We start from the raw sequence: 17,033 nt of genomic DNA on the forward strand, positions 1-17,033 counted from the left end.
CTAATGACAAGGTGTCCACAAACTTTTGGCAATATAGTGTATATGGTGTATAATGTAAATATTTTTAAAATGTAAACCCTAAAACTTTAACCTGGTTTAATAGCACATTTATTCATAGATAGATAGATAGATAGATAGATAGATAGATAGATAGATAGATAGATAGATAGATAGATAGTAAGTAAATCCCCGCCCACTTGCCGCCCCGACATCCAATCAGAGCGTCGCGGATTTCTGAAGTTGGCAGGCGGCGGTGTCGCAGGTCAGTGTGAAGGTCCGCGCGTAGAAGAAACGGATCGCGGAGACGCACTTAGACGCGGGGACACGGAGACGCACGCACGCACGCACGAGCCATGCAGCAGTCGGACGACATGGAGGTACGTGTCTATTTTATACCTTATCACCAACCTATTCCGCGGTGCACGCAGGAGTGGATCAGGAATCAGCAGAATCGGGACGTGTGTGTGTGTGTGTGTGTGTGTGTGTGTGTGTTGGTGGTTGTTGCTGGGGCAGCTTTAAATGCCCTTGCTCCACTACGGATGCAGCTCGACTTCTTATTTTGGCGACACGGCGTGTGAGCGCTATTAATATCTCACATTTTCCAGTGGAGATGAACGATGGTGGGACTGCGGGACTTCAGTAGGGTCATGTGGGACCCATTCATTGAGCCTGTCTGTCCAACCCTACTGCGTAAAATCAATATGTTTTTATTAGAACCATCTTTACTGCCAGGTGTAATGTACCTCTAGATACATTGGTGTGTATCTGCAGAATGTATTCATTGATTTGGCAGCTTCTTCATTCAGTATTCAGTCACTGCTCTTTCATGGTCAGAGTCACTGTGTTTACATTGAAAGCCCCTCTCCACTACATTACAAGGTCAAGCCTGGATGTCTGAAACACTCGAATGCCTTTACAGCACATCATTTAGTAACCTCCTGTGACTCGGTGAAGGAATTCTCCATAGGATAAAGCTTTTACATGAGAGCACAGGCTTTATCTCTTCCTGTAGAATGATTAGGGTTAGATTAATTCATTCATTCATTTTCAATATCCTGGTCATGGTTGCAGAGGATCCAGAACCTATCAGCATAGGTATGGTATACATCTCGAATGGTACACCAGCCCACTTCCATGAGGAGACTAGGGAATCCAAAGGAAACACAGGTGAGCATTAAGAGAACATGTAAATCTCCACAGATTAACTAAGGACTGAACCTGGGACTCTGGAGATGTGAGGAGGCAATGCGACTTGCTGTGCCAGCGTGGTGCCTTTATTTATTACTACTTACCAAAAATCTATACTGAAATATTTTTTAAATAATTTAATTCATGAATTTGATTGATCAAAAATCAGAAGCATAATAATAATTATTATTATAATGGTGGATCGTATTGTACTGGAACAGGTAGTGCTGATACTTCGCAGCTCCAGGGGTCTCCTGAGCTTGGGTTACTGTCTTTGTGAAGTTTCATGTTTTCCTTGTGTCTGTGTCGGCTTCATCCAGGTTCTTCGGCTTCCTCAGACCCCCCGAAAAACATGCCAGTAGCTCTTTAGATATGAGTCTCTGCGTACATGGTGTATTTTTGCATCACCTCCTGTGTTCCTGAGCTCACGCAATGTTTTTCCTTAAAGAAATAGCAGCAGTTCTCCCTCCACCATTTCAGATGAAGATACAGGATGAGGGCTCTAAAGGAGTTGGAGAGTTCTGACCCTTCACGCTTGACTTTCTCATACAGTGCAAAAGGGATTTGAATGTAAATACATAACACATTTATGGATTCCTCCCATCAAACCCACTGACTAAATTATACTTGCTGCTGCAGAATAGACTAATCCCTAGACTCCTATAAATAGGACTGATTGCATCCTTTTCAGAGGTCACATATGATGGAATATTACTGAAGGAATAGGATCATTGAGCCTTTGGATGCAGACCAATGCTGTTGCTGATGTGTGTATTTGTGCTGTTGATGTTTGGTATTTATGGAAAATAAAGAAGGGGGTTGGTAGTGCTGTTCTTAGAGCCCGATGCCTCTGTACTTGCGTTACTCTCAGCTGCTGTTTTGAGATCTGATTGAGAAGTGTGATCCAAGTTTAGACCCGGCTACAGACTGTGGAATTTCATTGCACATGCAGCTGAATGGTACTGTGATGTACTGCCTTTTTATTTCTTTGCAATTGCCGGTATTTGACATGCGCTAATGATATTTTGTCCATGGTTCGTCTCACATTCTCGTAGTGCTATTGATCTGTCTGTAGTCTCTTAAATTAGGCGTATGGATTGGAGGCTCTTATTAAGAGAATACTTGACGGTGACACACAGGGAGCATCCTTATGGAAACATGTCTGAGAGGAAAACCGTGCATTTCCTCGCTCCTCTCAGCCAGAGCTTTCTTCTCTGGCTCTCAGTGCCATCTGCTCCTGAAGACCAAAATAAGCACCACTCTCTATAAAAATTTGTGTGTGTGTGTGTGTGTGTGTTTGCGTGTGTGTGTGTTGTATATGTCTGTGTTACACCTACTTCAGTCCCTGTTTGCTCAGTTAGAGCTGTGCAAAAATATACACATATTTTCTCCCTAATTGGGACGTGCTTGTTCTAAGATATAAGCCGTGGGTGGTTGAGTGAGTAACACAGCATGCTGGGAACAGTGTGGGGAGAAGGGATGTCGCGTTCACGCTGCTGATACTGTCCAGATCCCTGGCAAGGTGTGGTGCAATTAACAATCAGAAAACATGCTCTCAAACACCCAACCACATCTGTGTAAGAGATGCAAAAGGAGGTAATACATACTGTGTACCTATGCATACTCTCTCTCTCTCTCTCTCTCTCTCTCTCTCTATTTATATATATATATATATATATATATATATATATATATATATATATATATATATATTAAAGCTTTTCCTGTAGAATAAAGATGTACACTATATAGCCCAAAAGTATATGTACACCCGAACATCACAGCTTTATGTGCTTGATGACATATCCCAGATTTATTCCCCCTATAGTTGTTATTAGATTATGGAGTGCTACTTGAGGGATTTGTGCTCATTCATCCACAAGAAAAAAAATAAATAAATAAATCACTCATTCCACTCATTCATGGCCACTAAAGATGAACAGCCTGAAGATCACCATGAGATTTGTGTGAATGGTACCACACAGAAACCACAATTCTAGAATAGAATAACATTTAAATATAGTTGAAACCGTAATGAATTCAGAAATGATGCTCTTGCTTACAAAATGCTTATGAGCTTATAGGGTCCTGTTAACACAATTAACACTTTTTTCAAGCTATATATATATATATATATAGTTCTAATATTTACTCTAATCTAATAGTTTTTTCACTCAACGTGGTAGCTCAGCAGTTAAGAATTGGACTCTGGTTCAGAAGGTTACAAGTTCAAATCCCAGCACCAACAAGCTGCCACTGCTGGGCTCTTGAGCAAGGACCTTAACCCTCAAATGCTCGATTGTAAGTCTCACTGAATAAGGGTGTTTGCCAAATGGTGTAAATGTAAACAAACCATGTCTTCATGGAGCTTACTTTGTGCATAGGGGCTTTGTTATGCTAGAACAGGTTTGGGCTGACTAGTTTAAGTGATCTATATAATTGTGTCCTTTCAAAGTGTAGCAAAAGTGTGTTGAAGAACCAATTGGATGGACCACATATTTTTGGTTATTTGTATATATGTATATCTCATTAACTTTATACCTTGCTCGCAAAAAAATCTGTTCCACATGGATAACAGAACTGGACCTAGACAGAGTTGATTGCAGTCAGAGGGGACATTTTATGCCTGGAGAGGTTTAATGCAGAATGGCATCTAAAATTCTGCATATACTGATGTTGTAAATTTGACATGAAAATAAAAACATGGGAAAAAAACACAGTTAAAGCTAGTTTTACTGGAACAGCTTCTTTTACACAATAATTTGAACACATGAATCACCAATAACATAATACTAAAGGTAAATCTAAACTAAATCTCAAATCTGATTGGTCAAAAAGTGTTGCTTCATCGCCTGAAATAGCTGTTTTGACAATACTTCTGCTGCAAAGCACACCACAGGTTTGAGTTGATGTACCTCTTTAAGTACATTATCGTTTCTGTTTTTGTAAGTAGATGGTTATTTGCCATTTATGGATGGAGCATCAGGTATCAGCATGTGATTAAAGGAAAACAGGTTTTCTGCCATGGGGATGTGTTCTGGAAAGAGGACAAAGTCTAGGACAATGTAAGGCAAATGTGATAAAATAAACCGATTCTCTGCCACAGTCTAAGGCAAGTGCTTTGAAATATAATCACAATCAAGCAACGACAGAAGGGAAGACTACAAAAGTTAAAGAAATACTTGGAAATCCTGTGTTTTTAGTCTGTAGTAGATGTGGCTGCTGAGGTTGAGGCAAGAGGGATATTAGAACAGTGATGCACTGTTTGTCTTTATTGTAAAGGGTTACTGTCTGGATATTGACTCTTGGTTTCAAAAGGAGTGTGACATCTCAAGCTGCATTTAATGTCAAGTTGTAACACTTTTTTGAGTGAGTCAGTCTGCTATCATGTAGACAAAATCAAGAAAATGTAGTGGATGAAAAAGATCTGTTTGTTTATTCAGCTTTCAAGACTAGAAATACTAGCATTAAGCAGTCTGTGTTTTTTGCTATTGTACACGAATTAAAAAGCAAGTAGATACATGTTTCAGTCTTCGTGTATATGTGATTTCCTTCTGGCTCTGTGGATATGTTCTAAATGAGTGTGTGCTTGCACAACACTAACCTATAATGTAATTCCTGACTCAGACTCAGTATGTAGATCATTGGATGGAAATGACGGTTAGTCTACTCCCAGAAACGTAGAGTATTTCTCTGTGTATTCCCTCCAGTTTCCTTAGAAATGCCTCTCGCAACTTCCTCTACTCACAGATCCTCCTATTTGCATAATCACACAAAAAAACAGTGCTGGTAAAAGCCTCAGAGTGAGGGGAAATAGTGGCAGAACCTGAAGAGTGTGTTTCAGACTTGTAAGCTATCCAGGCTGCTCAGTGTGTGTTTTCGTTTCAGAGCTCATGAAGTATGTTTTGTTCGTTTCTTCAGGGTTCTATGGAATCCCCCAATCTGGAGTTTGAGTATGGGGACACTGATAGCCTGACTGCTGAACTCTCAGGTGACACACACACACACACACACACACACACACACACACACACACACACACACACGTGTCACAGGAACTTCAAAGGACCGTATGGTTATTGTGACAGTATAGACTTGCTAACGTTATACACTAATTTATAGACCATTGAACCTATTTTACATCCATCCACCTTCTACCTCGTCTTTGTTTATGATTAAGTGAGATTTTTTAATATATTTTCCTCTTATGAAACACCTCTGTTTGCCAAGTTGGATTGTTTAATTTTATCATTCATTGTTTGTTGTCTTGATCGTTGCTTGTTCTTTTATTTTCTATGTAGATCAGTGTTTATCTTTAGTTATTGTTCCTGCCACATTTGTTCATCTTTAAAATGTGCTTTATTCAGGTCAGAGTTGCATTAGAGGCAAAGCACACTGAACCAGATACCAGTTCTTTGCAAGGCATCGGACATAAACACACATGATTACTTGTTTATGCCAAGGGGAAAACTACTGCACTATAGTCACCAAACAGACATTTTAAAGAGGTGGAAGAAAACCAGAGAACCCAGAAGAAACTCAGACATAGAGCTTTGGATTGAATGAGCTATGGGACAGAAACCCACTATGCCACGCAATAGCACATTAAAATCATAGGAAACACAGGCTTATGCAAATGAAGTAAAGCTAAAAGGGTTTATGACCATGCTGTGCTCTGCATTAAGCCATTTAAAAAATCCTGCATGGTGATAACATTCAGCACAATTTTTTTCTACATGTTGGACCTGCTGTACCACTATTTTTTTCTCTTTCAGAGCTGTACAGTTACACTGAGGAGCCTGAGTTCGGTCTGAACAGGGACTGCTTTGAAGAGGATTTTAGGAGTCACGGTATTGTCACGTCTATCACGTCTTGTTCAGTTGCAGTGTCATGTGAACCTTCGCAGTTTGCTTCAGCTGTGGACGTTTGTGTGTTCATGTTTGTGTATGTTTTTGTGCATGTGCCATCAATGTGGCTGGTTTCTGTGGTGGGATGGTAGCTTTTTACAGAGAAAGTGTGCTATATGAGAAGAGCTTATTCACACACAGTAAAGTGTGTGAACCGAGAGGGAGATGGAAGGAGCTGATTAATTGAAAGCTCCCAAGAAAGAGAGAGAGAGAAATGAACTGTCAGCATAATGATACAGTTCCTGTGTATGTGAGTACATGTGCACTTGTGTGTGCGTAAGGTAAACACTGCAGGAAAGTACATAGAGCCCAGAGACTTAACAAAGTACAGCTCACTATGCTTCATGCTGTATGAAGAGGACAATGTTGTGTTTATTCAGCTCTTATACTTATGACACTTCCACAACATATTAGGTCATGGGCTCAACCTACACAGTTTGTGGTCCAATCTGGTCAGTTTTGTGTAGACAGACTGTACTGTCCTGTAGTATGTTGGCTTTAACATACTTAGACTCTGAAATAAAGTGGTGGGTAGTGTTTAATAAGGTGTAAACACAAATTAACATATTGGGTTCACAGGATAATATTTCAAATTTTAGAGGATCTAATGCCCACAGAGTATTATACACTCACCGGCCACTTTATTAGGTACACCTTACTAGTACCGGGTTGGACCCCCTATTGCCTTCAGAATTGCCTTAATCCTTCGTGGCATAGATTCAACAAGGTACTGGAAACATTCCTCAGAGATTTTGGTCCATATTGACATGATAGCATCACGCAGTTGCTGCAGATTTTTCAGCTGCACATCCATGATGCGAATCTCCCGTTCCACCACATCCCAAAGGTGCTTTATTGGATTGATATCTGGTGACTGTGGAGGCCATTTGTGTACAGTTAACTCATTTTCATGTTCAAGAAACCAGTCTGAGATGATTCGCGCTTTATGACATGGCGCGTTATCCTGCTGGAAGTAGTCATCTGAAGATGGGTACACTGTGGTCATAAAGGGATGGACATGGTCAGCAACAATACCCAGGTAGGCTGTGGAATTGACATGATACTCAATTGGTACTAATGGGCCCAAAGTGTGCCAAGAAAATATCCCCCACACCATTACACCACCACTACTAGCCTGAACCGTTGATACAAGGCAGGATGGATCCATGCTTTCATGTTGTTGACGCCAAATTCTGACCCTACCATCCGAATGTCGCAGCAGAAATCGAGACTCATCAGACCAGGCAACGTTTTTCCAATTTTTTATTGTCCAATTTTGGTGAGCCTGTGCGAATTGTAGCCTCAGTTTCCTGTTCTTAGCTGTCAGGAGTGGCACCCGGTGTGGTCTTCTGCTGCTGTAGCCCATCTGCCTCAAGGTTCAACGTGTTGCGAGTTCAGAGATGCTCTTCTGCATACCTCGGATGTATTGAGTGGTTATTCGAGTTACTGTTGCTTTTCTATCAGCTTGAACCAGTCTGGCCATTCTCCTCTGACCTCTGGCATCAACAAGGCATTTGTGCCCACAGAACTGCCGCTCACTGGATATTTTCTCTTTTTCGGACCATTCTCTGTAAACCCTAGAGATGGTTGTGCGTGAAAATACCAGTAGATCAGCAGTTTCTGAAATACTCAGACCAGCCCGTCTGGCACCAACAACCATGCCACGTTTAAAGTCACTTAAATCACATTTCTTCCCCATTCTGACGCTCGGTTTAACCTGCAGCAGATCGTCTTGACCATGTCTACATGCCTAAATGCATTGAGTTGCTGCCATGTGATTGGCTGATTGGAAATTTGTGTTAACGAGCAGTTGGACCTAATAAAGTGGCCGGTGAGTGTATAATGACATGTATAACTGTGGCCAGACTGGAAATGCTGTACCCACAAACTGTGTAGGTTCAGCCAATGACCTTATATGTTGTGAGAGTGTCATATATATCACACATGACTTTCAGTTAATTATTTAATGATAACGGGTGGGGGAAAGAGTGTATTTACTTTGAGAATTACTTTATATATATATATGAGTACTCCAGTATTGCTTTATACATCCTTGCAGGACTGTTGGTACTAGTCATCTTCATGCTTACATGATAATCTTCATGCTTTTTGTTTTTATGTATAATAAATATTGAAATTGATTTATAAAATTGTAATTATGGCCCTTTCACAAAGATGCCTTTGTAGTGAAAAGAAAAAAAAAAAAAACTTTAAATAAAAGCAGACAATCTTTTCCTGCTCTGCCTGCAGGAAAATGCAGCTCTGCCTCTACCATGTTAATCAATATTCTAAGTGGCTCTCAGGACACGCCTCAGTCTCTGTTGTGTTGTGATACGTCATATTCACGTAGCATCAATGGTACTGAGAGAATGCACTTGAGAAACAGTTTAGTGAGAAATTAATCTACTCATAAAATATTGGCCACAAATTATTGGTCACTTTGTAACTGATAAAAATATAGTGCATATACTTATAATCAGTTTTGGGAAACGTTACTTTTAAAAGTAACGCATTACAATATCGAGTTACTCCCCAAAAAAGTAACTAATTACGTTACTTAGTTACTTTTTATGGAAAGTAACGCGGTATATTATTTTGCGTTACTTTTGCGTTACTTGTATCTCTTTCACGCCTTACAGGTGTAACAGGTGTAATATAGATAATTGCCATTAAGAAATAAGTTATATTAGGGCAAAAGACATGTGTGGGCTGCACACCGGTGATGTGGAGGGAGAACATACCTTTCGCTGTCATCTCGCAAAACATCGTGCAATTCCGTAAATATGACCTCGTCCTCGTCTACATCATTCTCTGCTTCATCATCAGCTTGAAACATTCTGAACGCTTTTACAACGTTTGCGCTATTATCAGTGACCGTGGCAGTTTATCTTCCCACAAAGAGCAAATGAGCTGTGAATTTGCTCTCTATCTCCGCTGTGATGGCATCGTACATGTGTTTCCCACGGAGAACTTTTATTCTGAGCAGTCAATAGATCTGCAGTGGTGGAAAGTCGGCAAAGGTTTTCTATATTTCTGTCTCCATTTCCATATATGCAACATTGCATAATGGTGCATATATTCAACATTATACACACACACACACACACACACACACACATACACACACACACACACACACACACACACACACACACACACACACACACACACACACACACACACACACACACACACACCTGTAGTGCTGTGCTTTGCATGCAGATGTTTTGTTTTTTTTTAAGTGGTATTTTTTGCAGTTGACAAGAGCTTTTCACCAACACATAATCTACATTTAACCATTATTCCTTTCTCCTTGTTCTCGACTATTTTAAAATAATAAGAATACTTCCATCACAGTAATGTAATGCTCTGGTTTGCCATCTCCGCTTCTGACCAGCTTCTGTTCCCGCGGCTCGCACCTTTGAGTGCGCGATTCTAAGTGACCACGTTCATTTTAATTCATACATTTTTTTATGCAAAATAATTTAACTGTAAAGTAACTCGCATTACTTTTTTAAAAAGTAACTCAGATATTAATGTGTAAATTTATAAACGCGCTACTTTACTCGTTACTCCAGAAAAGTAATATTATTACGTAACGCACGTTACTTGTAACGCGTTACCCCCAACACTGCTTATAATTATATATAAATAAAAAGATTTTTACCGTCGCAAATATGTTGAAAACGATGCATTATGATACAAATGGCAACTTATCCAATGCACACTTTAAAATTGATGCATCGCTAATTTTTATGCAGATGCACCAATGCAAATTGGGGAATCTTACCATCCCTAGTGTGTGTGTGTGTGTGTGTGTGTGTGTGTGTGTGTGTGTGTGTGTGTGTGAGAGAGAGAGAGAGAGAGAGAGAGAAAAAGAGAGAGAGAGAAATATGCTGATTTGTAGCTTAATGACTTTAAATAAAATACATCTTCTTTTCTCCATAATTACATGAACACTTTTCACATCAGTAGTATATTTACTGAGGAAAGATGTGTTTAATGAAAATCACACAAATCCGGCAGACATTCTGAAAGCGGTAAAATACTGATTAGGTTACAAATGCGCTTGAGCATTACAAAAACTTTACAAAGACTAGACAACTATACGTATTTAATACATTTAATACATATATACATTATTTGTGTCAAAGGTGGCACGTGTGTTTATACTGATCTAAGCACATGAGTGCACAGTGTTGTTGCTCATGTTGGTTTTCCCATGGGTTTATCTCTTTACTGTGTGTATAAGCTTAGATCACCTTGTAAGACCTTGCAGTGCTTTTGTGTTTGCTCGCACTCCCTTTTTCTCGCTCAACAGCTTGACTGTTTGCTCCTTTGCCACTTCACCTGTCAGATCCACTTTGCCCTTCTTTTTAAATTGGTTGACTCTGCAAAAAAGTCTTTCTCCTTTTAAATCTCTAACCACTTGAGAAATGTGTCATGTTGAGATAAAGTTATGCAGAGAATCAGCATTTAAGATTTGCAGTGCAATAACTTGTGGATTCGATCAAACAGGAAAAAGGAGTTATTGAGCAACAGTGAGAGTGGAGTCTATTTGAATATGTGTGTATTCACTCACTCTCTCTCTGTCTCTCTCTCTCTCTCTCTCTCTCTCTCTCTCTCTCTCTCTCTCACACACACACACACACACACACACACACACACACACACACACACACACACACACACACTTTTTATCTCTCTTTGTATGTGTGCGTCAGTGAAGAGCAGGAGATGGTTAGAGCTGAGTGTGGATGAACAGAGGGCATATATCATGCAACTGCTGGATGCTCTCGAGGTCACAGACAGAGACAGGAGACTCAAAGTGGCTCGGGCTATACTCTACCTAGCTCAGGGTACTACACACACACACACACACACACACACACACACACACACAGTATATTTATATAGTATTATATTTTTATATATTATACACTTGTAGGATAGAGACTGTAAAGACAGATGTGTGTGACAGACATAACCAAATTCCTAAATACTCTTTTGTGTGTGAATGTGTGTCTATAAAGGGGCGTTTGATGAGTGTAACACAGAAGTGGATGTTCTTCACTGGTCACGACACAATGTCTTTCTGCTTTATGAAATGGGCATCTTCACTGCGCTGCTGGAGCTGCTCAGCATGGAGATTGAGTGAGTCTTCTCTTCTTAGATTTTGTGTGTGTGTATTTGTAAGCATGTACATATGTGCAGATTTTAAAGGTGGAGTGTCTAATTTGTAAACATAAAGCTATTTAAGCCTTAAACATTGACATATGTTTATATTTTTATCAGCTATCCTTTATGTATCTGTTCCTTTTTTAATTTCTCATTGTATTTTACTGCTCCACAAATATTCACTTCCGTCTAATTTTTTCCAAAGTCAAATTTATGACCATACATGATTGCATTTGTAATTCAGCTTGTTTCTTCATTCCTTCATGGCTCTCCTTTTGGCTTGTGTTAGTATATTCTTATTCAAAATCACTAACATCAGAAGTTAAGGTCATACTCTTTTGGATAACTGATGCACAGGGAATGGTAATAAATCACTGCACTTACAAATACAATTACTTTAATAACTTTAAAAATGCAGTTATAAATTATTCTTCAAAATTCAAGAAGTGAAAATTGCATTTATTTTTCAACATACTATCCTGCATTTATACACTTATCCCAGTGTTTAACTAACGCCTGGAAAGATTCGTTCCATCCTCACACGAAATGATGCTGTTATCTGTCATCTATATTGATGTTTTCTGGAATTTCCCATAACGTGTGCCGCTTATGAGTGATAGGACACAATAGTCGCTTACTATTGCGTGTAGAACTGTCTAGTGTCCATTTTTATATCTGTAAACTAAGTCCCGGGTTGACTTGAACACCCCTTGTATATTGCTCCATTGTGTACCAAAACGTTGAATATTATGTTTAAATACTGAGGAGGTTAAATCTGTTAAATTCATAGAGAGGGGAAGGACATTACTGGTGATTTGTAGAACTACTTTCCTTCCAGATGGTAGAAGAAAAATTAAATAGTACGTAATGCATTGCATGTAAGAACTCCACACAGAACGTGACACAGCATTTGCATTTGTGTTTGTGTCTATGACTGCTGACTGCTAAAATTAGACACACTATCAAACAGAGATAAATGTTAAAGTTACAATTAGCCATGACCTAGTTCTAACCTTGACAGTGATTTCAAATTGATGTGTGAAGTAAAAGTATCCCCCTTTTCAAACCCCCCCGAACTATAAATGTAAATTTTACATTCTACATTGTCTAATAGCTAATTAAGCATTTTGCTTAAATTATTATTTGTTGAAAGTAACAGTCGACTTTTTGTTAAGACAGAATTTTTGTGACATTTATATATTTAGGAAAGGGCCACTGAGAGCTTGGGTCATATTTTTACCGTTTACTCTAATTTGCACTTGAGCACTGTGTTGTAGCAAAGTGACATGAGCTTAAATACTTTACTTGAGGACACGACAGAAACGCTCAGCGTGACGCCCGAGGACCTAAGAACCTCTGCTCTCTGTGGCGGGGAAGCCAGATCTATTTTTACCCCTCACTTCCTGCGAGTCTCCTGAGGAAACAGGCTGGAAACAGCTGTCATGTCCTGGCTGCTACTGGTGCTGTATTAGTGTGTGCGGCTCTCCCTAGGCCTGCCCTAATGAGACACCTCTCCTGTCCTGCCGCAGTCATTCACTGTGCAGTGATTCAATCTCAGTGGTGTTCGGCTTTGCTTTGAAATGGGTTTGTTACACACTGCTATGGTGCTCCTGTAGGATGGCTATTTTTGTTCAGTCAGATTGATAGCATGTCTGGTCCTGCTGTGGTATTATAACTGAGTAATAGGGGAAAAAAAATTCTTAGTTGCACCAGTGCACAAAACATCAGGTAAGTGTTTATCAAAAAGGAGAAATGTTATCAAGAATGAAGAATGAATGTTATCAGTGTTATCAGGAAAGATGAAAGCCTTGAGATCTGCAAAGCCAAATAAAGAATTGCCTTATAATCGCTTCATGGTATTCAAAATTCAAATCGAGTTGAGCGGAAGGGATTAACATTTAAATATTGCATTCTCTCCCTCTCTCCTTCTTCGTCCATTTTTGCTGTGGATAAGTGGCTTGGAGTGCAGTTCAAAAACAAGTTGCCCTTGTATTAATGTGCTCTGCATCCAAGCTTGTTATTATTATTTAGCTTCTCTGGCTGTCAACTCAAACTGCAGTAGGGGAACAGCTGTGTGTGAACTTTTGTGCTGACACATATTAATCAGGCCTTCTCATCTGAGTGATTAGAGGTTAAAAGAGGTTGTAAATGTAAATTGAAGGATGTTATAAATGGATGCATAGCCATTAGATGGCACAATAATGCACGTTCTGTATGCTGTTTACGCTAGCATGCTTTTTACACTGGCATGCTTTTAAAGCTATGGCAAAAAAAAAATGACCCCAAGCACACAGTGTAGTCAAAACAACTCCTTTTTTTTTAACTATTGTAACCAGCTTTTACAATATTTTATATTTTATACTTCTATATTTTAATAAAAATCAAGATAAAATAGGTATATATACATATCAATATAGAGTACATTTTCTTTCGGCTTCTCCCATTAGGGGTCGCCACAGCGGATCATCCGTCTCCATACCACCCCTGTCCTCTACATCTGCCTCTTTTAAACCAACTACCTGCATGTCTTCCCTCAATACATCCATGAACTCCCTCTTTGGCCTTCCTCTTTTCCTCCTTCCTGCTGGCTCCATCCTCAGCATTCTCCAACCGATATACCCCATGTCCCTCCTCTGCACATGTCAGAACCATCTCAATCGGGCCTATCTCACTTTGTTCTACATGTGCTGTCCCTCCAGCTCCACCTCCTGTCTTTTACTCAAAGCCACTGTCTCTAAACCATACAACATTGCAGGTCTCACCACAGTCCTATAAACTTTCACTCTCGCAGATCAAAAAAAACTCTTACCCCACTCTTCTCTTCTCTTCTCTTCTCTTCTCTTCTCTTCTCTTCTCTTCTCTTCTCTTCTCTTCTCTTCTCTTCTCTTCTCTTCTCTTTAAGTGGGAGAACCTGCACAATTGGTGGCTGACTAAATACTTTTTTGCCCCACTGTAGCATTGCAGTGAACATATAGTTTACTATATACATTCTACAACAGCATTTTTTCTATGCTTTATGCAGTAAGCATACCAAGGATCATGGTTATGAAATGTAAAATCAACATCAATTTCACTGACTATGGGTAATAAAGTCTTAAACATTATGATATGACTTTGATGTTGAAAACTTGGGACATGGAAAATTTGGAAAAACTTGGAAAAGAATTGAAAAGGTGTCTGATTTCTGAACCAATTCTTTGACATGGGACCCGTTTGTCTCAGCGTTTCTCCAAATTAACCATGGTTATTTATTAACCACACAAAATGAAATGTGGGATTATGAATTTGTACCATGCAATACTCGACTGCACATGTTGTTCATTTCTGCTTGTTCCCTCAGCTGTGATTCAGTTAGCATAAAAAGGAAAATAAAAGAGGCAGGAGAACTTTTAAATAATTAAATACAGGGATTTCACATTGAATAATATGTACTATGCTAGTGATTAAAGAAAAAAAACACAGCCTTGCTATGTGATTTGATTCTGTGAAGTGATCTGCTTTGCTCACTGAACCATGGCCTCGGTACCGAGTGGAATCGGGTATGCTGGAGGTGGAACTGAGCTGGATGTTGTAAAGATCCTGAGTGCTTTTAAATGGCACTCAATTTATAGACACTCACTGTTAGTTGTTATTCAATAAACGTCATTATTTCTGTTATCCTACAGCACTGGAAAATTCTCAAATCCTGTATAAAAGGTGTAGATAAAGTAATTGCAGCACAGAATCATAGGATTATATTACAGTGCATATTGTACTACATTATTGTTTATATAGTAACTCAGTCCTGAAGAGTTTGTAAAGGCTAATAATGAATGTATTAAATGATGTGTTTCTGCACAAGACACATAGAGTATGTTCACTAATATGGTGAAGGTTCTGCATAGAGATATTTGTTTAACATTTCTGGAAGGAGTAGAGAAAGTTTAATAGTGGGATTTCACATAATGTATAGTTAAATATTTATTATTTAAAGTAGGATAGTATAATATATGAAAAAAATACCACTGTAACAAACAGATGAGCTGATTAGATTTTGGAACTGATCCAAACAAGATCAAGGTCACAGTAAGGTCAATTGTCTGAAATAGTTTACAAAAGGACTGGAGTTCTTATTGGCAGAGACAACCTTGTTGGTTGTATTGTGTTAGATGGTTTATAAGAGAGCCTTGTAAAGGATGTACTGTTATTGGAAAATGAACCCCTTTAATTGTTGTAATATAACTGATGTACACTGATGTAAAATTCAGCATCACACCACATTGTGCTTCAATGTTTAGGTTTCATAAGTGAGCTTTGAATGTGAACGTTTTCTCTGAAAGTATGAATAATTAATGTGTATTATGTAATGTGTGTGTATTTGTTATTACATTTCTTAACTCACTCGTGCACGCATGTGAAAGAAAGACACTATACAAATATAACATTATGCTGACATTTTGTCTGACCCAGGACTTATGTAAGATTTATAGTTAGATGTTTAGAGTCTGTTTGCATCTATATTTGGTTTCTTTTGTTTTTGTGTGTTTCACTCAAACAGCAATAACCAGGCATGTAGCAGTGCTGTCAGGAAACCTGCCATCTCCCTGGCAGACAGCACTGAACTCAGGTGAGAAACATTCCAGAAACAATTTCAGCAATGATTTAACCTTTCTGAAGCTTCTCCTAAAGACATGCTCAGAAACACACACACACACATTCAATCAGCATCTCATCCAGACCTCAGTTCTGCACTCCCCACTCTATTAGACCGAGCCCTGTGGGTGCAGAAACAAGGACTGCTCAGATTATTGCTTGCTAAATCCAGCCTTAGCTGTCAGTTCATCTCTGAGTGCTGTCCTCTTCTTGCACTTCTCATCCCAATGTCATCACTCCTCTAGTTGATTAGATGTTTAGTGGGAAATCCCTCTGGGCAAAAGGGCTAGAATTAGAGACCTGCTGCTTTTTTAACTGTGGTAATTAGGAAGCTAAAGACACAGGGTCAATTCTGATGACACACACACACACACACACACACACACACACACACACACACACACACACACACTAACACACATTAATAAAATTGTTTTAAAATGTGTGTTGGGCAGGGTTCTACTGAGCGTCATGTATCTGATGGTAGAGACGATCCGGGTGGAAACAGGAGACGAAAAGCCGGAGTGGCAAAAGGCTCGAGAGTCCTTCAGAAACGAGCTGAGTGAGTTTGTGGGTTAGAGTGTGTGAGTGTGTGAGTGTGTGTGTGTTTGGGGGGTTTGACCTTGTAATAGATGATTAACCTGCCTTCCACATCATTAGGTTCACCACTTTACAATGGGGAGCCCTTTGCCCTTCTCCTCTTCACCATGGTAACCAAGTTCTGCAGTATGAGCGCCCCCCACTTCCCAATGAAGAAAGTGCTACTGCTGTTGTGGAAGACCATACTGGTCAGTCTCCACACACAGACATACACAGTATCTATTCTAATTATTTATATAATTACTGTTAATACTACTGTCACAAACAGTAATATCATATTATGAAGCGACTCAAACAGCTCGGATAGTTGTGTACGATGATTTTAGAGGTCTCATGTGTAAAGTTCCTTTATACAATGTTTCATATTCAGAAATCAACAAATAATAAGAAGACATTTCAAATGTGCCATTAGTTTCTGTGTTTTCTTAGTATCATCTTTGTCATCTTAGTTATTTCTAAATAATTAAACAATAAGGTCCCGTCATATGCCCAACAGCCCGACTTTGTGAATGTACACCACACTTCCAT

The 17,033-nt window shown here is 39.2% G+C and overlaps 1 protein-coding gene across 2 annotated transcripts in view; it reads left to right on the top strand.

The window, feature by feature from the left end:
- The first annotated feature begins 233 nt into the window (after positions 1 to 233).
- strip2 (striatin interacting protein 2) overlaps positions 234 to 17,033 on the top strand; it is a 31,377-nt gene continuing 14,577 nt past the window's right edge. For both annotated transcript variants that reach the window (XM_046872587.1, XM_046872588.1), the window contains exons 1-8: positions 234 to 377; positions 5,110 to 5,179; positions 5,964 to 6,038; positions 10,820 to 10,954; positions 11,129 to 11,249; positions 15,811 to 15,879; positions 16,361 to 16,467; positions 16,566 to 16,693. In XM_046872587.1, coding sequence (XP_046728543.1) covers positions 354 to 377; positions 5,110 to 5,179; positions 5,964 to 6,038; positions 10,820 to 10,954; positions 11,129 to 11,249; positions 15,811 to 15,879; positions 16,361 to 16,467; positions 16,566 to 16,693 — 729 coding nt within the window. In that variant the 5' untranslated portion in view covers positions 234 to 353. The remainder of the gene's footprint in view (positions 378 to 5,109; positions 5,180 to 5,963; positions 6,039 to 10,819; positions 10,955 to 11,128; positions 11,250 to 15,810; positions 15,880 to 16,360; positions 16,468 to 16,565; positions 16,694 to 17,033) is intronic.

This window comes from Silurus meridionalis, chromosome 18 (genome assembly GCF_014805685.1).
Source record: "Silurus meridionalis isolate SWU-2019-XX chromosome 18, ASM1480568v1, whole genome shotgun sequence".
Classification (NCBI taxonomy): Eukaryota; Metazoa; Chordata; class Actinopteri; order Siluriformes; family Siluridae; genus Silurus; species Silurus meridionalis.